Source organism: Lontra canadensis, unplaced genomic scaffold (assembly GCF_010015895.1).
Source record: "Lontra canadensis isolate GAN:19392208 unplaced genomic scaffold, GSC_riverotter_1.0 scaffold365, whole genome shotgun sequence".
In the NCBI taxonomy this organism is placed as follows: Eukaryota; Metazoa; Chordata; class Mammalia; order Carnivora; family Mustelidae; genus Lontra; species Lontra canadensis.
In genome coordinates this window covers 140,746-159,797 of record NW_022631359.1, presented here as the reverse complement: position 1 = coordinate 159,797, position 19,052 = coordinate 140,746, and the positions used below count along the sequence as shown (strand labels likewise).

The 19,052-nt window shown below is 46.9% G+C and overlaps 1 protein-coding gene across 1 annotated transcript; it reads left to right on the top strand.

Moving 5' to 3' along the window:
* Positions 1-794: 794 nt before the first annotated feature.
* Positions 795-17,991, top strand: LOC116862867 (serine/threonine-protein kinase MRCK alpha-like; the record flags this gene model as incomplete). The annotated part of the gene is made up of 4 exons (XM_032850296.1): positions 795-828; positions 2,320-2,456; positions 3,341-3,480; positions 17,937-17,991. Coding segments are annotated over 4 exons (366 nt in total), but the record flags the coding sequence as incomplete, so codon positions are not given.
* Between the last annotated feature and the right edge of the window lie 1,061 nt (positions 17,992-19,052).

The following is a 19,052-nucleotide window of genomic DNA, read 5'->3' as shown; positions in this document are numbered from 1 at the left end:
GGATAGACCCTTTAAGAATTATGTAGTGGCGGGGCACCTGGGTGGCTCAGTGGGTTAAAGCCTCTGCCTTCAGCTCAGGTCATGATCCCAGGGTCCTGGGATCAAGCTCCACATTGGGCTATCTACTCTTTTGGGTTTTCCTATAAAGAATCATGTCATCTGTGAAGAGAGAGAGTTTGACTTCTTCATTGCCAATTTGGATACCTTTTATTTCTCTTTGTTGTCTGATTGCTGTTGCTAGGACTTCTAATACTATGTTGAACAAGAGTGGTGAGAGTGGGCATCCTTGTCGTGTTCCTGATCTCAATGGGAAGGCTGCAAGCTTTTTCCCATTGAGGATGATATTTGCTGTGGGTTTTTCATAGATAGATTTGATGAAGTTCAGGAATGTTCCCTCTATCCCTATACTTTGAAGCGTTTTAATCAGGAATCGATGCTGGATTTTGTCAAATGCTTTTTCTGCATCAATTGAGAGGACCATATGGTTCTTCTCTCTTTTCTTACTAATTTTTCTATCACATTGATTGATTTGTGAATGTTGAACCATCCTTGTAGCCCAGGAATGAATCCCACCTGGTCATGGTGGACAATCTTTTTAATGTGCTGTTGGATCCTGTTTGCTAGGATCTTGTTGAGAATCTTAGCATCCATATTCATCAGTGATATTGGTCTGAAATTCTCCTTTTTGGTGGGGTCTTTGCCTGGTTTGGGGATCAGGGTAATGCTGGTTTCATAGAAAGAGTCTGGAAGTTTTCCTTTTGCTTCCATTTTTTGAAACAGCGTCAGGAAAATAGGTGGGTTTGATAAGACAAGGCTATGCCTGCGACAGTAAGACCCGGGGAAGAGCAGGGCGGGGGGCCAAGGCCGGCATCTCTATTCTCACATGCCTTCATCTGCAGGGGCTCCTGCAACAAAGCACACAGCGGGGGTGGGGGGTAGAAACACAGACGTGTCGCTCACAGGCCAGAAGTCTGGTTCTGGTGTGAGCGGTCTTCAGGGGGGCAGAGCACGGACTTTTGCCTGTGCCCCCACAGGATGAAGGGGCCCCCCTCATCAGAGCATTCATCCCAAGCATGAGGGCTCTGCCCACGGCTCCCCAGCGCCTCCCATGGACGGGCCCCACCTCCGAACTTCACTGCACTGGGGGCTACAATGTCAACATAGGGATTTCAGGGGGGACACAGACATTCAGTCCATCGCAATACATTATTAAGCAAACATTCTGTTGTCTCTGAATTGCAGAAGCATGGCAGGAAAGGGATCCCTTTGCTATGGCAGGAAAGGGATTCCTGTTGCATTTTGGAAAGATTGGACCCTTGGCCGTTGGGAATGTTGGGGGGACCATGACACTGTGAGACGGCAGCCTTTGCGGCCTGTGCGTGCTGTCCCCGGGAGCCCTGCTGTGCAGCCTGCAGGCAGGGCCACATCTTTTAAGAACACGCATTTAGGAATATTTTGTTCCCTGTAACACCGCTAGAGCACGAAGACCAGATTCAGGAGTTCATGCAGCAGGAAACGGGCGCTATCCGTGAGCTGTAGCTGCTTTACCCGACTCATTCAATCTACTGTAAATATTACTGTCAGGGAGCAAAGTGCTTTTGGAAATATCGGACAGTGGGTCACTGTGCTCTAGGACAAGGAATGAGGGAAACTTCTAGGCAACAGACCCTGTGCCGTGGCGGGTTCCCTTGCCAGCGTTGTCCAGCGCTCACTGCAGGACACGGTGCTGAGTAGGACAACTTTCCTGCCTTCAGCGCTGCCACCGTCACAGCCCCCTTCACCATAAATGCAACCTGGTGCATGAGACAAAACGGGATCTAAAATGGGGAATTCGGGGCTTATAATATCCTCCCAGGGCAGGGTGAGGGGGCAGGCTCTGAGCAGAGTGCTTCAGCGGCTCTCCGGGTCAGAAAAGAGGTCGGGATCGGGAAGCGGCCACCACGGCGGCACTCCCCGCGCCCGCTGCTTCTGCCAGGATCAGGAAAGGCCCTGCCCTGTCGGCAGCCCCAGGACACCCACAGAATAAAGCCTCCGTACTGCAGCTGGCACCTCACCCCCATCCAGGCAGGGTCCACGCAGTCCAGCGGGTGGTCAGCAGCCGGCACTGCTCCCAGCCAGCCTGCTCAGCTCAGTCTCACAGGAAGCCCTCTTGTCCTCTTGCTGGTGGAACTTCCAGCGGGCCCGGCTCCACTGCAAGGGAGGCTGGAAGTGCAACTGTCAGCGTGCTGATGCTCCGAGAGCGGACCAAACTGCAGAGGAGGGTGAGGGAGGGAAACCATGTGTCTCCTGCTGTCACGTCTCTTTATTCCCTCCAAAAAGCATGTGGGTTCTCATGTCACACAACCTGTGTAGAAAAGGCTCCCACAGCTTGTCCAGCGCCTTCCCAGCAGAAGAAAGGTGCCCTCTGTCTAGACACACCGGCAGCCATGGGAACAGCCTATGAAGGCCGTGTCTGGGTAAGTGTCGATATTTGGGGTTTAGATGACCTTTCGTTAAGTTTATCAATCACCTCGCACTCTGTAAGCACATTCGGAAAAAAAAATTATATATATATATATATATATATATATATATATATATATATATTCTATAACAGATTATGCAGTGCAAATTGTGTGCAAATGAACATTTTTGCATCCTGAGAAGACAGTTTGAGAACAAAATTCAGTTGTCCCCAGTAGGATATTATTTTTTTTAAAGATTTTATTTATTTGACAGAAAGATCACAAGTAGGCAGAGAGGCAGAGAGGGGTGGGGGGAGCAGGCTCTCCACTGAGCAGAGAGCCTGATGTGGGGCTCGATCCCAGGACCCTGAGATCATGACCTGAGCCGAAGGCAGATGCTTTAACCCACTGAGCCACCCAGGAACCCCGTCAGTACGATATTTTTAAATGTCTCAAAGTTTTCTGTTCAAACCTCACCCTGTGATGCATAAATGTTGGAAACTAGTGATGGAACTTTGAATTCCAGTCCACAATTACAAATTTTAAAACTAAAAGTAAAATAACTTTTTTGATGAATATTTAAAATCGAATTGAATTTGAGGCATGGTGTTACTAAGTTTGAATTTAATGTTGCCACGGACAAAGAAATTATTTGACTATATCGCTGGTGTGAACTGAAACGGTGCCAGTCATATGTTAGAAGAGACACTTAGTCTTCACAGGAATCCCCTGTTGTTTTGAAATTTCAATCTACAGCTCTGTCCCACATCTTTAATAAGAAAAGTGACAGATTTATAACGTTTATTATTTTAATTGTGTGTGTAATAATTGGATAGCATGTGATGCTTCAGCTCATACCGTTTTTATTTGTTGATGTTTTTAAATCCAAACTAAAGATCCCAAAGAAGGCAGGGGCGAGGAAGGGATGGCAGAGAGCCCTGGCGGTCGTCTGTGACTTCAAGCTCTTCCTGTACAACGTGGATGAAGAAAAAGACTCCAAACCCAACGTTGTCATGAGTCAAGTGATTGACATGAGGTAAACTTTGAAAGAGAGAATTTTTTAATTAAAAAAATGGGAATAAAAATGGCTTCTGATATTTTCTTTAAAAAATGTTGTCATTAACATTTAACTTTATGTTAAACTTCCTAATTTTCTCCATTGCCATGTAAATTTCAAAACAGAAGATTTTTGCCAAAGTTTACATCACCAGCCCTAAGGTATGGATCATAATTCACTGTGGTATCTGTAAGGTTTTTACTCAGAAGTTATCTTCTTAGTGTGTGTGTGTGTGTGTGTGTGCGCGCGTGTGCACGCGTGTGGCAAGGGAAGAGACAGCATCTCAGAACCAGACACTTCCTGTGAGATATAATTCACACACCATAAATGTCACTGTTTTAAAGTGTGCCATTCGCTGGTTTTCCCTTGTTCACAAGCTCGTACAACCACCACCACCATCTAATTTTAGAGCATTTTTGTCAGGCCAAAAACAAACCATATTTGCCTTATCTCCATTCTCCCTCGCCCCAAGCCCCCGGCAAGCGGGGAGCTAGTTCTGCATGTCTGGATCCGCCGCCCCAGCTATGGCACGTAACTGCAGTCACACGGGCAGCCTGCCGGGCCTCCTGCACTGAGCGTGCTGTCTGCCAGCCTCCTCCACATCGCCTGTAGCCTATTTCATTACTTCTCATGGCTTACGCCCTTCTTCGGGTTGAGGAAATTCCCTTTTATTTCTAGTTTGTTAACTGTTTTTATCAGGTGTTGGGTTTGGGCAAATTCTTTTGCTGTGACTGTCGAGGGGATCATATGGTCCCTCCTTCATTAGCATGTTGTATTACACTGATTTTTTTTAGAATACAGAACCTACCTTACATTCCTGGGATAAATCCCACTTGGTTATGGTGTGGGAAAAAATAGGAATATCCTTTTTACACGCTGCTGGATTGGATTTTCTGGAATTTATTGAGGATTTTTCTGTCTGTATTAATACAGAATATTGGTCTATAGTTTTCTTTCATTAGATATTTTTGCCTGGCTTTGGTGTTAGAGTAATAATGGCCTCAGAATGAGTTGGAAAGTACTCTTTCCCCTCTTATTATTTTGGAAGAGTTTGTGAAGGGTTGGTATTAAATATGTTTGGTAGAATTCACCAACAGAGCCATCTGGTCTTGAACTTCTATTAAAGGGAAGTTTTCTGATTCCTCTCTCAGTCCCTATTTGTTATAAATCCACTCAGATTTCCATATCCTCCTAAGTCAGCTTTAATGTTTTGTGTTTCCTAGGAAATTTTCTATTCCTTGAGATTTTCTAATTTTTTTGGCATGTGATTGCTCATAATATTCCCTTACACTTCTTCTAATTTCCGAGAGGGCAGTTAGTTATGTGCCCTCTCTCATTTCTGATTTTAGTAATTTGAATCTTTTCTATTTTTTTTTCTTGGTTTAGCTAAAGCTTACCAATTTTGTTAATCTTCTTAAAGGACCAACTTTTGCTTTTCTTGGTTTTCTCTTCTTTTTCTACATTCTGTTTCTTTAATCCCCACATTCCGTTCTTTGTCACTTCCTCCCTTCTGCTAATTCTGGGTTAGTTTGCTCTTCTTTTTCTAGTTTACTAAGGTGGAAAGTTAGGTTATTGAGTTGAGATACTCAATTATTTCTTTTGTCCCCTTTCGTCCTTTCCCTTGCTTAGGGCTCCCACGATGTGTATCTTAGCACTGTTTATGATGCCCCGCAGGTCTCTGAGGCTCTGTTCGTTTTCCTTCGTTGTTCTTTCTTTCCTTTTCTCAGACTGGATCATACTAATCAGCCCATCTTCAAGGTCAGTGATTTGGTCCTCTGCCTACTCAAAACTGTTTTCAAGCCCCACTAGTGAATTATTCATTTCAATTATTTCACTCTTCAACTTCAGAATTTCTATTTGGTTCCGTTTTTACCATTTCAAATTCGTTATTGATACTTTCTATTTGGTGAGACATCATTCTCATAATTTTTTAAAAAGGTTTTGTTTATTTATGACAGAGACACAGCGAAAGAGGGAACACAAGCAGAGGGAGCTGGAGAGGGAAAAGCAGGCTCCCCGCTGAGCAGAGAGCCCAAGATGCAGGGCTCGATTGCAGGACACTGGGATCATAACCTGAGTCAAAGACAGACACTTAATGACTGAGCCACCCAGGCATTCCACATCCTTATAATTTTCTTTAGTTCTTTAGCTATGGCTTCCTTTAGGTCTTCAAACATATTCAAAATGGATGACTTAAATCTTTGTTCAATAAATTCAACATCTGGGTTTCCTGGGGAACAGTTTCTACTGGCTATGTTTTTCCTCTGTATTTTTCATACTTTTGTGTTTCTTTCCATGTCTTACAAATTTTTCTTAAAAACGTGGACATTTTGGGGCGCCTGGGTGGCTCAGTGGGTTAAGCCTCTGCCCTCAGCTCAGGTCATGGTCTCAGGGTTCTGGGATTGAGCCCCCCTTCAGGCTCTCTGCCTGCTCCCTGCCCTTCTCTCTCTGTCTGCTTCTCTGCCTGCTTGTGATCTCTGTCAAATAAATAAATAAAATCTTTTAAAAAAAAAACCACCCAAACCCTGGACATTTCAAATAATGAAACTGGCAGCTCTGGTAATCAAATCCCACCTCCTCTCCAGGATTTGTTGATGATGTTACTTGTAATTGTTGTTTGTTTCTTTGGTGACTTTTCTGAACTCATCTGTAAAGTCTTTACTCTTCGTCCTATGAGGTCACTGAAGTCTCTACTTCGTTAGCTTAGTGGCCAGCTAATGATCATACAGAGTTTTTTTTTTTTAAGCATCTGGACGGGGTATATCTCCCAGTCTTTGCCAAAGAGCTTGTGTGCAAATTTGGCCGCTCCCTCAGCACTCAGCCAGGCAGCTGACAACACTGTCTTAGCCTTACTTTCTACCCATGCAAGTCCTCAAGAACAAGGGAAGAAGTAGTAGGTGGAAACTCCCCCAATTTAATATAAAACATTAATCTACACATCCACGTCAGCAAGAAGGGGGCACTTAGGGCCTTCTCAGGTCTTTCCTGAGAACAGCACAGCTCCAGGAACGTTCACAGGCCTGTACATGTGCATCGACTCCTCGATTCCTAGCCGCATGCCCGGGCTGCTCAAAGGCCCTATGGACATCTCACATCCTATGTTATCTTTTCAACATTTGTGACTTATCTCTTTTATTTCATGCCAAGCATCAAAAATCAAACTGACCAGTGAGGGCTGTCTCTTACGAAAAGACAACGATGATGATCCCGACAAGGTCACTCCCAAGAAGGCCGCTGCTGATGAGGTCGCTCCCTGGACAGGACCGCTCCCAAGAAGAGGCCACTCTGGAGGAAGCTGCTCCTAGGACGAGGCCGCTCCCAATGATGAAGAGGCGATGACGACAGCAACGATGACAAGGAGGACAACACTGATGACACAGACTCTGCTCCCCATGACACCACTCTGACAAGGCTGCTCCCCAGAGGAGGCCACTGCTCCGGACAAGGCTGCTCACCGACGAGGCCACTCCCCAGTCGAGACCGCTGCTAATGAGGTCGCTCCCTGGACAGGGCTGCTCCCTGGACAGGGCTGCTCCTCAGACAGGGACTGCTCCAGCGAGGCTGCTCCCTGGACAAGGCTGCTCCGGCGAGGCTGCTCTGGAGGAAGCCTCTTCCCCGACGATGCTGCTTCCGCAGGGCCACTCACCGAGGAGGCCTCTTCCCACATGAAACTACTCCCCGGAATGACGCAGCTCTGGCGAGGCAGCGGCTCAGGGTTCGCAGCGAGGTTGCTGGCGTCTAGGCCATTCCCCGTGGCGCCGCTGCCGAGGGTCGTGGTGTGTAGGCGGGGCCGCTGGCGTCTCGGTGGTGGTGAGGCTGCTGGTGTCTCAGGGCCGCTGGGACCGCTGGTGGCTCAGGGCCACTGGGACCGCTGCCGTAGTGGCTGCTGGTGGCTTGGGGCCGCTGGCGGCTCTTATAGCTCTGACAAGAGCTGTTACAACTCCCACAGCTCTTACAAGAGCTGTTACAGCTCTCCTTCTTCTGCTCCCGCCAACTCTCCTTCTGCTCCCGCTGACTCTCCTTCTGCTCCCACCAACTATCCTTCTGCTTCCTTCTTCTTCCTCTGACAGCTCTCCTTTTTTTCTCTTGACAGCCTCGCAGACCAACCTTTATGGGGGTGGTTGAGACCCGCCCCTACACAGGCGGCCAATTGAATCCCAATTCATCCCAGTGGATATATGTGTGCCCCACTGATTGGACATCTCCACCCGGCCTGCCCTGCCCCTACATCTGGGGTCCACAAGCCAGTTCCTCTGGGAGGGGAAGGCCCTTACATTCCCCGCTTTTCTTTAGAGATTAGTCACAACCTTGACTTCTCAGCTAGTTCTATGTTATATTGAGCATGTGAGACTAACATTTTATAGATCCTGGATATCAATCTTTTGTCTGTACTGTCATTTGCAAATATCTTCTCTCATTCCGTGAGTTGCCTCTTTGTTTTCTTGACTGTTTCCTTTGCTGTGCAGAAGCTTTTGATTTTGATGAAGTCCCAAAAGTTTATTTTGGCTTTTGTTTCCTTTGCCTTTGGAGACATATCTTGAAAGAAGTTGCTGTGGCTGATATCGAAGAGATTACTGCCTATGTTCTCCTCTAGGATTCTGATGGATTCCTGTCTCATGTTGAGGTCTTTTATCCATTTTGAGTTTATCTTTGTGTACGGTGTAAGAGAATGGTCGAGTTTCATTCTCCTACATATAGCTGCCCAGTTTTCCCAGCACCATTTATTGAAGAGACTGTCTTTTTTCCACTGTATATTTTTTCCTGTTTTGTCGAAGATTATTTGACCATAGAGTTGAGGGTCCATATATGGGCTCTCTACTCTGTTCCACTGGTCTATGTGTCTGTTTTTATGCCAGTACCATGCTGTCTTGGTGATCACAGCTTTGTAGTAAAGCTTGAAATCAGGTAACGTGATGCCTCCAGTTTTATTTTTGTTTTTCAACATTTCCTTAGCGATTCGGGGTCTCTCCTGGTTCCATACAAATTTTTGGATTATTTGCTCCAGCTCTTTGAAGAATACCAGTGGAATTTTGATTGGAATGGCATTAAAAGTGTAGATTGCTCTAGGCAGTATAGACATTTTAACAATGTTTATTCTTCCGATCCAAGAGCATGGAATGGTCTTCCATCTTTTTGTGTCTTCTTCGATTTCTTTCATGAGTGTTCTGTAGTTCCTCGAGTACAGATCCTTTACCTCTTTGGTTAGGTTTATTCCCAGGTATCTTATGGTTCTTGGTGCTATAGTAAATGGAATCGATTCTCTAATTTCCCTTTCTGTATTTTCATTGTTAGTGTATAAGAAAGCCACTGATTTCTGTACATTGATTTTGTATCCTGCCACGTTGCTGAATTGCTGTATGAGTTCTAGTAGTTTGGGGTTGGAGTCTTTTGGGTTTTCCATATTAAGAATCATGTCTTCTGCGAAGAGAGAGAGAACTCCTCAAACTCAACACACACAAAGCAGATAATCATATCAAAAAAATGGGCAGAAGATATGAACGGACACTTCTCCAATGAAAACATACAAATGGCTATCAGACACATGAAAAAATGTTCATCATCACTAGCCATCAGGGAGATTCAAATTAAAACCACATAGAGATATCACCTTACACCAGTTAGAATGGCCAAAATTAGCAAGACAGGAAACAACATGTGTTGGAGGGGATGTGGAGAAAGGGGAACCCTCCTACACTGTTGGTGGGAATGCAAGTTGGCACAAGATCAGTGTGGAGATTCCTCAAGAAATTAAAAATAGAACTTCCCTATGACCCTGCAATTGCACTACTGGGTATTTACCCCAAAGATACGGATGTAGTGAAAAGAAGGGCTATCTGTACCCCAATGTTTATAGCAGCAATGGCCATGGTTGCCAAACTGTGGAAAGAAACAAGATGCCCTTCAACGGACAAATGGATAAGGAAGATGTGGTCCATATACACCATGAGTATTATGCCTCCATCAGAAAGGATAAATACCCAACTTTTGTAGCAACATGGACGGGACTGGAAGAGATTATGCTGAGTGAAATAAGTCAAGCAGAGAGAGTCAATTATCATATGGTTTCACTTATTTGTGGAGCATAACAAATAGCATGGAGGACATGGGGAGTTAGGAGAAGGGAGTTGGGGGAAATTGGAAGAGGAGGTGAACAATGAGAGACTACGGACTCTGAAAAACAATCCAAAGGGTTTGAAGAGGTTGGGGAGTGGGAGGTTGGGGGAACCAGGTGGTGGGTATTGGAGTGGGCATGGATTGCATGGAGCACTGGGTGTGATACAAAAACAATACTGTTACGCTGAAAATAAACTAAAAAAAATGATTAAAAAAAAGACTAACATTTTATCGCTCCATTTTTCTTTAGCACAGCAACAATAACCTTACAGCTCTTTTTTTTAGTCTTAGTTTTAGTCCATGGTCAGTGGGGTCTGTTGGCTGCAGCTTCCATCTATTGGGGGCGTCCTTACTCTCAGCTCGTTTGACGTGACCTGCATGAACCCAGGCCCTAATGCCTTCTACTTTTACTGCCGTGGGGGTGGTTAGGATAACAGTAAATGGTCCCTTCCAGCAAGGCTCCAAGTTCCCCACTTGATAGCGATGTATCGAAACCAAGTCCCCGGGTTGGTTAAGGATGTGGTTCCCCCACCATCTCCGTCCCAGTGTGGGCAGTTTGGATCCCTGCATAGGCTTTTTTTAAAGACAGACTGTAATGCCTGCAGTGACTGGAGTACAGACTGATCAGTCATTTCTGCTAGGGCAACCTCCTGTAGCCGAGGATGGGGGGGGGTCTCCCAAACATTATTTCAAATGGGGTCACCTTGTTTAAATAGGGTGTACATCGGACCCTGAGGAGGGCAAAAGAAAGGAGATCTACCCATCCACTGCCAGTCTCCAGAATTAGTTTTGTCAACGTCTCTTTAAGAGTCCGGTTCATTCTCTGTACTTGCCCGGAACTCTGGGGCTGGTGAGCACAATGTAGTTTCCAATTTGTGCCCACGGCCTTGGCCAATGCCTGTGAGACTGAACTCACAAATGCAGGGCCATTGTCTGACTCGATTGCAAGAGGCAGCCCAAACCTAGGAATTATTTCTTCTAGTTGCTTTTTGGCTACCACTCCTGCTGTCTCTTGTTTGGTGGAAAAAGCCTCCACCCAACCTGAAAAGGTATCCACAAAAACCAACATATACTTGTGCCCATATTTCCGGGTTTCATTTCCGTAAAATCTATTTCCCAATAAATTCCTGGTTCCTTATCTCTTTCTCTTTTCCCTATTTCCATCTTAGTTCTTCCCACATTAACTGCCTGGCATTGAGCACATCTATCAACTACATCCTGAACCATACGCCCTAATTTAGAAACCTGGAATTGCTTGCCTATAAGGTCTTTGAGTTTGCGTATCACCAAATGAGTACCCTGATGTATCTGGTCTACTAACTTCTTACCTAGTCTTCGAGGAAGAATTATTTTTCCTGTTTTAGTCTTAGCCCAGTCCCCTTTATAGTCCAATTTAACCCATTTCTGCAAATACTTTAAATCTTTTTCTGAATAGTTTTGTTTTTCTGGTAGGGCTGGAGCCAGGAGTGTCACCAGTTCTTGCACTGTTTCTCGAGCTGCTTGCTTTGCGGCTTGATCTGCTAAGTGGTTTCCTTTTGAAATCAGATCAGTCCCCTTTTGGTGTCCCGGGCAATGCATAACAGCCACCACTTTTGGGTCCCAAATAGCCTGGAGGAGAGCCAATATTTCTCCTCTGTTTTTAATTCCTTTTCCTTCTGCTGTTAATAGGCCCCTTTCTTTATAAATAGCTCCATGTATGTGGAGAGTAGCAAAGGCATACCTGCTGTCCGTATAGATGTTGGCGGTTTTACCTTTGGCCATCTGCAGTGCCTTAGTGAGTGCAATCAGTTCTGCTTTTTGTGCCGAAGTTCTATGTGGCAGGGCTGCTGTCCAGAGTTCCTGCTCAGGAGAAACCACCGCAGCCCCTGCATACCTCTTTCCATTGACCATGTAGCTACTCCCATCTGTGAACAGAGTCATCTCGGCATCCGGGAGGGGAATGTCTCTGAGATCAAGCCTTATTCCTGTGACTTGGGTTAGGACCTCCCCACAGTCGGGTGGATGGTCAGCCAGCTCCTCTGGCAGCAGTGTGGCTGGATTTAGCACCGCTGGGGGTTGGAAGGTCACTTTTGGTTCATTGAGGAGAAGGGCCTGATACCCCGTTACTCGGGCATTTGTCATCCATCATTCTGGTAGAGTCCAGAGAAGGCCCTCAATAGTGTGTGTGGTGGTTATGATAAGATTTTGACCCAAAGTCAATGTACTCGCATCCTTGACCAGGAGGGCCATTGCAGCAATTATGCAGAGGCAAGGGGGGAACCCAGCTGCTACTGGATCTAGTTTCTTGCTAAGATAGGCCACTGGCCTTTGCCAAGGCCCCAGAGTCTGAGTTAAAATTCCTTTGGCTACCCCTGCTTTTTTTTCCATCCATATAGAATTGGAAGGGCTTGGTAACATCTGGGATGGCCAACGTTGGGGCACTCAGCAAGGCTGTTTGTAATTCCCGAAATGCTCCTTCTGCCTCAGCTGTCCACTCTATCATAATGAACCCTCCTTTTGTCAGTTCATAGAGAGGTCGGGCCATCTCCGCAAACCACGGTATCCACAGCCTACAGTAGCCCACCATCCCAAGAAACTACCTTACTTGTCAGGACGTGGTGGGGTGGGGGTATCAGGTGATCACCTGTTTCCTGGACTCAGACAGTGAATGCACTCCCTCATGGAGATCAAAGCCTATATATGTGGCATAGCTCTGACAGAGCTGTGCTTTCTTTGTTGACACCCGATACCCTTTTACCTGCAGAGTCTGTAAGAGAGCTCTCGTCCCCTGCAAACATGACTCAGTCCTCAGCAGCTACTAGCAAGTCATCAATGTACTGTAACAGAGTGATTCCCGGGTTGGAGGTTCTGTACTCATGCAAATCCTCGTGTAGGGCCTCGTCAAAAATGGTGGGTGAATTCTTGAATCCTTGAGATCTAAAACAGTATATACAGTTCTTTTGGGGCCCAGGAGGGAGAGGAGAGTAGGGTATAGGGGTTAGGCACCATCAGGTGGATATCTTCAACCCGTTTGTTAACTTCCTGCAAGTCCTGAAAGGGTCGGTACTCCCCAGTCTTGGCCTTTTTGATGGGCAGCAAAGGTGTGTTATTAAAACATAATTTTTCTCTCTAAAATAACCCTCATTTTCAGAGATAGCCAAATCAGGACTAATTTATTTGAAAAACAAGTCCAGTTTTAACAAGCTTGGCCTAATTATTTACATAAGCTCAGCAAGAACAGTGAGGGATCATATAAATCTTTTAGAATCTGCTTTGCTGGAACTTCTTGTAAGGAATCTCTAGGTTGAACTTATGATAGCCTCTCCAGATAGTTTTCCCATAGGTTTAAGTCATGATAAAAACTGGGCCCTGTGTCCACCAAAAAATCAACTGATTTCCCCTCCACTTCAATTTTTACCTGAGGTTCGGGGAGGGGCTCCGAACCATGGCCCCTTCAGTCTCTAGTGGCAAGTATTGCTGTCTTCTTTTTAGGGCACTTCCTGGCCCAATGTCCTTTTTCCTTACAGTAAGCGCACTGACCTGAATCTAAGTCTTCCCGCCTGCCTTCTCTGTGCTTAGGCTTTTCCTTCCATTTATTATCCCCTACTCGTCTCCTCTCCGCCTCATGTAATGCCAAAAACTTAACCAGTTTTTTTGACTGGTTTTCATCCTCTTGCACATCCCTGTTTTAAACACCTTTTCTGCTATTCCCACTAACTCAGTCAGATTCTTCCCTTCAAGTCCTTCGATTTTCTGAAGTTTCCTATATCTGGAGCTGACTGACTTGCAGAGCAAGATTCACTGCCCTCTGATTTTTGGGTGCCTCAGGATTGATTGGGCTATACCTTTTATAGGTTTCAATTAGCCTTTCTAGGAAAGCTCCTGGAGACTCATTCTTGCCTTGAGTCACCGTACTAATTCTGGTTTAGTCTGAGAGCAACTTTTACTCCTGGAAATTCAGTTACAGGATTTCAACATATCAGAGACCTGTATTTGTTCTGAAAGTCTCCCATATGAATTTCCTTTAAGGCAGAATTCATCTTACGAGAGAATTAAAACAATTACAAATGACAAAAAAACTCAGAACAGATATGGTCAAATATCAAACGATGACCCTTATCAAAACATTAAAACTTTAGGAAATGTATAGAACCTCTGGAGCAGTTACAGCATTTACCCAAATGTAACCCAAGGTTTATCATTGATTTAGCAGTACTTCCTGAGTAACTTTGCATATCAGGGAAAAGCCTTAGGAGTCAAAGAGATCTCATTTACAATTCTGGGTGGACAAAAAAAAACATTTACATTTTCTTAGAAACATCTCAATCTCTAGTGAAGACTAAATATTAACCAATTGTGAACTGTTGCAAGAGCAGTTAAGCACAAAACATGTTTACCAACAGATGTCAAGAGCACAAACCCAGTTCCAGCAACCAGCGCCCCAGCACTTCATCCCATTTGTCATCCAAGCAAAACTTCAAAGCTTCGGTTACCAAAGACTCCAAAAGCTACTTTAACAATTACCCATTAAAACCCTGAGACAGACAGTTAACCATCAGCCCAGCCATCACTCCGCCAACAGACCTCATGTTCCACCTGGGCCCATTCCACTTCAGACGCCATGCTTTCCCTGCCAGCAAGGGGAAGGGGCTAGGCAGTCCATGTCAGGCCAGAGAAGGCAAGGAATTCCCCGAAACAAAGGGAGTTTCAGCAGTTGCCTGGGAATATTCCTTAAAGTCTCTGTCTCGAGGTCGGTTCATCCCGCAGTGCCAGTTCTGCTTACCAAAAGTGGCCCACTAGGCACTCATATTCCACACCTGGCTCCAATGAGCATCAACACTGGGCACCTTAACCCGGCATTAGACCAACCCCAGTTGGCTCCAGTTATAGCCCTTAACACACGAAATGAGTGAGGGAGAAGCCCCACATCTATTAGGAGGAATGGAGAGACGAAAAAGTCAGAGCCCCCTTATTCTGTTTCCCCCATTCCTTCAAAAACAACAAACAGCACAGCAGACAATGAAGAGACAAGACAAAGACAACCGCAGGCCCAGCAGTTCTTACCCAGAACCTGCCACTGGTGGGGGCTTTCTTTATCCCCCAACTGCCTAGGGGGACTCAAACCCCTCAACTGTCTAGGGGGAGGCAGGGGACTCATACCCCCAGACCTCTTAGGGGGACTCAAACCCCCCGACCGCCCAGGGGGACTCAAACCCCCCGACCACCCAGGGGGACTCGAACCCCCGACCGTGGCGGGGGACTCGTACCCCCCGACCGTCTAGGGGGACTCGAACCCCCCCGACCACCCAGGGGGACTTGAACCCACCGACCACCCAGGGGGACTCATACCCCCCGACAGTCTAGGGACACTCCAACCCGCCGACCGCCCAGGGGGACTTGAACCCCCCGACCGTGTAGGGGGACTCGAACCCCCCGACCACCCAGGGGGACTCGAACCCCCGTCGATCTATCAGCAGAGGGATGGGGCATCCCCGCATCCACTCCAGCCCTGGGGAGCATGGCTGCGTCCAGCTTCTCCCCGGTGGGCTATACCCTGGAGCTCCAACCAGACAGACAGATAGGATCCTAATACCCAAGATCCCGATACCCAAGATCCTAATACCTCTGGAGGCTTTTCCTAAAAATTCCGATGCTGGCTCAGTTCTCGTTGTTAGATCCTGGACGAGCCCCCAATGTTAGGGCCCATGATCAAAGGAATGAGACTGATATAAAGCGAAAATCAAACAAAGCTTTATTTCACGCCAAGCATCAAAAATCAAACTGACTGGTCAGGGCTGTCTCTTAAGAAAAGACGATGACGATGATCCCGACAAGGTCACTCCCAAGAAGGCTGCTCTGGACGAGGCTGCCCTGCAGATGAGGCCACTCCCCAGTCGGAGCCGCTCCCAAGAAGAGGCCACTCCCAAGAAGGCCGCAGCTGATGAGGTCGCTCCCCAGACAGGGCCGCTCCGAAGAAGAGGCCACTCTGGAGGAAGCCGCTCCCAGGACGAGGCCACTCCCAATGACGAAGAGGCGATGACAACAACAATGATGACAAGGAGGACAACACTGATGACACAGACTCTGCTCCCCATGACACCACTCTGACAAGGCTGCTCCCCAGAGGAGGCCACCGCTCCGGACAAGGCCGCTCACCGACGAGGCCACTCCCCAGTCGAGGCCACTGCTAATGAGGTCGCTCCCCAGACAGGGCTGCTCCCCGGACAGGGACTGCTCCAGCGAGGCCGCTCCCTGGACAGGGCTGCTCCCTGGACAGGGGCTGCTACGGCGAGGCTGCTCCCCGGAGAAGGCTGCTCCAGCAAGGCCGCTCTGGAGGAAGCCTCTTTCCTGATGATGTTGCTCCCACAGGGCCACTCACCGAGGAGGCCTCTTCCCAGACGAAGCTGCTCCCCAGAATGATGCAGCTCTGGTGAGGCAGCGGCTCAGGGTTTGCGGCGAGGTTGCTGGCGTCTAGGCCATTCCCCGTGGCGGCACTGCCGAGGGTTGTGGTGTGTAGGCGGGGCCGCTGGTGTCTCGGTGGTGGCTCGGGGCCGCCGGCGTCGGGGCCGCTGGCGGCTCTTATAGCTCTGACAAGAGCTGTTACAACTCCCACAGCTCTTACAAGAGCTGTTACGGCTCTTCTTCTGCTCCCACTGACTCTCCTTCTTCTGCTGCCGCAGACTCTCCTTCTGCTTCCTTCTTCTTCCTCCGTCAGCTCTCCTTTTTTTCTCTCGACAGCCTCGCAGACCAAGCTTTATGGGGGTGGTTGAGCCCTGCCCCTACACAGGCGGCCAACTGAATCCCAATTCACCCCAGTGGATATACGCATGCCCCACCGATTGGACATCTCCACCCGGCCTGCCCCGCCCCTACATCTGGGGTCCACAAGCCAGCTCCTCTGGGAGGGGCAGGCCCTTACAATTATGACCAGTGGTTCGTCGTGGACCTGCAGCAGCTGAGTGTGTGGCTTCCCAAACTAGAAACTAGAAGCACTTTGTAAAATTGTTTCCTTTGAGGCAACCTTTTGAAGTCCATTCAAATTCAAACCAAGAGTACAAAATAAAAAATCAAGCAAGAATGTCCTTTTGCAATCTCTCTTTTTAAAAGAGATTGATTTTAGAGGGAGAGAGAGAAAGTGCTTGCACAGGGGAGGACAGCGGGAGAGGAAGAGAGACATGGAGATTCCCTGCTGAGCGTGGGGAGCCCGACTCGGGGCTCCATCTTACAATCCCGAGACTATGACCTGAGCCAAAACCAAGAGCCCAATGCTCAGCCGACGGTGCCGTCCAGGCACCCCTGCAATCTCTTAAAAAACGAACACTCTGCTCTTTAGAATTCATATAAAAAATTAAAGTGATCTTGGAAGTGATTCTTTATCCATAAAGTGACAGGGAGAAAGGAAAGGACTGCGGTCCCCTTGTGGCCCAGGTGATTACAGTCAATCCATGACTCTTGTATTCAACGAAGGCTGCACAAAGGTGTTCCTGGTTCCTTAGTCCCAGGAGAGACGTCCATGCAGACTCTACTCAGCCACCAAGAAACCCTACAATGGCCTGGCCATTGGCACTGACTTAGGAAGCAGGAATTTATCACGCTACTACTGCTTAATTGATGTTTACAAAAGAAGGTTTTACATCTAAATTTAGAGCGCTGCTAGGCGAAGTATGTATTTTTAAGTCTAAATTTTATTTGCCATTCACTAGTAATGATGTACGCTACAGGCACACAGCAGCCAGGAAAGCATAAGCACTTCTAAGTATCTGCGACTTAACAACAAAGAACCCCTGAATGTTGCATAATAGCAGAAATGATTATGATGACTGCGATTAAGACACATTGCCTGACTGCAATTAAGAAGACACCAAAACATACAAAGTTGTGTCTGGAGTGAAGAAGCAGAGAGGCTCAGAGTGGGGGTTCTGGCATCACACTGCTAGCAGTTTTCCCCACTGTGCCTGTCTTCTCACCTGGAAAATGGGCAGAGCGGTGGTGTCTACCTGCTGAGTTTTTCCATGGGGATTAGATCAATTAACACGTGTGCATTTCTTAGAGCAGTTCCCGGTGGAGTCAACGCTCAATAAACGGTACCTATTTTCACTGATGAAATCCAGTATTATTTAGACAGAGTATCCAGTGTTCTTATGAGGATCACAATAGAGGTGATTCTGACATTTTGCTTTTGGCCTGGGTTCTGATGCTCACGTCATTTATTCCACTAATCAGGGAGACGGTGACGGTATTAGAAGTGACATCTACCAATGGTGATTTTGATGAAAAATGCTGAACGGGCTGGCATGAAGATTCTGCTTTCGATAACTGAGATGTTCCTTAAATCATGGCAGGTCACGGCTTCGCAGCTCTCAGCACCTCGTAACTGGTACCCAGTGCCCATCCTAGCAGACAGCGAGAACGACAAGTGGGAGTGGGTGGGAGTGCTGAGGGACCTGCACAAGACGCTGAGAAAAAGCCCCTCCAGAGACCGCTAGCTCCATGTGCTGAAAGAGGCTTGCAACAGCAGCCTGCCCTTGATCAGAACCCGCCGGACGGCTGCAATCGTCGGTACGGACCTGCCACACGGGCGCCTCACCCCAGTCTCCAGCTCGAGATCCGAAAACTGTAACTTTATTCACGACTCGTGTGTTAGCCAAACCCGACCGAGGCTGGTGGGGGTCTCCCCACAGCCCATCTGCTGTTAATACTCTGCAAAAACATTAGTATACTTGATTCTATGATGGTTCCCCAGGCCCCGTGCAAAACGATGTCTCTTTAATATTCAGTAATACCTCTCCTGAGTCTGAATAATTCTGAGTTCCCAAACCCAGCTGGCTCCAACACACCAACAGTGTGACCCTGTGTACTAATTGTGCACTACCACCTACCTCAAGGGCAGAGATCGTCTTTCGTGTCTGTATTCCCAATGCCCAGAACTCAGTAAACAAATGAAAAATAAGTGAGCAAATGAATGAATTGCCAAGATCAATACTGAATAAACAAGAATATTTTTATCGCCCAAACAGTTCTTTTGCCTTAGAGCCACCTTGCTATTTACTGCTGTGTAAGAGGGAACCCGTTACCACCGTGCCCATGCGTTAAGTGCACACAGTTCCCGCTTTCCAGCTATGAAGGGGATTAAGTGAGCTGGTATGTAGTTCTGTGCTTTGTACTTAAGGCAGTTGCTCAGTAAGTGCTGACCTTCCACTCTGAGTCTTAGTCCTAGCTACATCCTGACACACACCGGTGCATTACAGTTCAGGCCAGGAGCACTGATAAATTAAATGCACAGTTTTTTTCATTCATGAGACAGTTACTTATTGAGAGCAAATTTAAAAATATACCATGACTTAAATACTATCTTTTCAAGTATTCATAAAGGTAATGATCTTTCTGTTGAGAAAAGTTGTGTTTTATTTTTACTTCTAAAAGCTGAAAGCAAAATGGTGCAAATTATGTTTTTCATT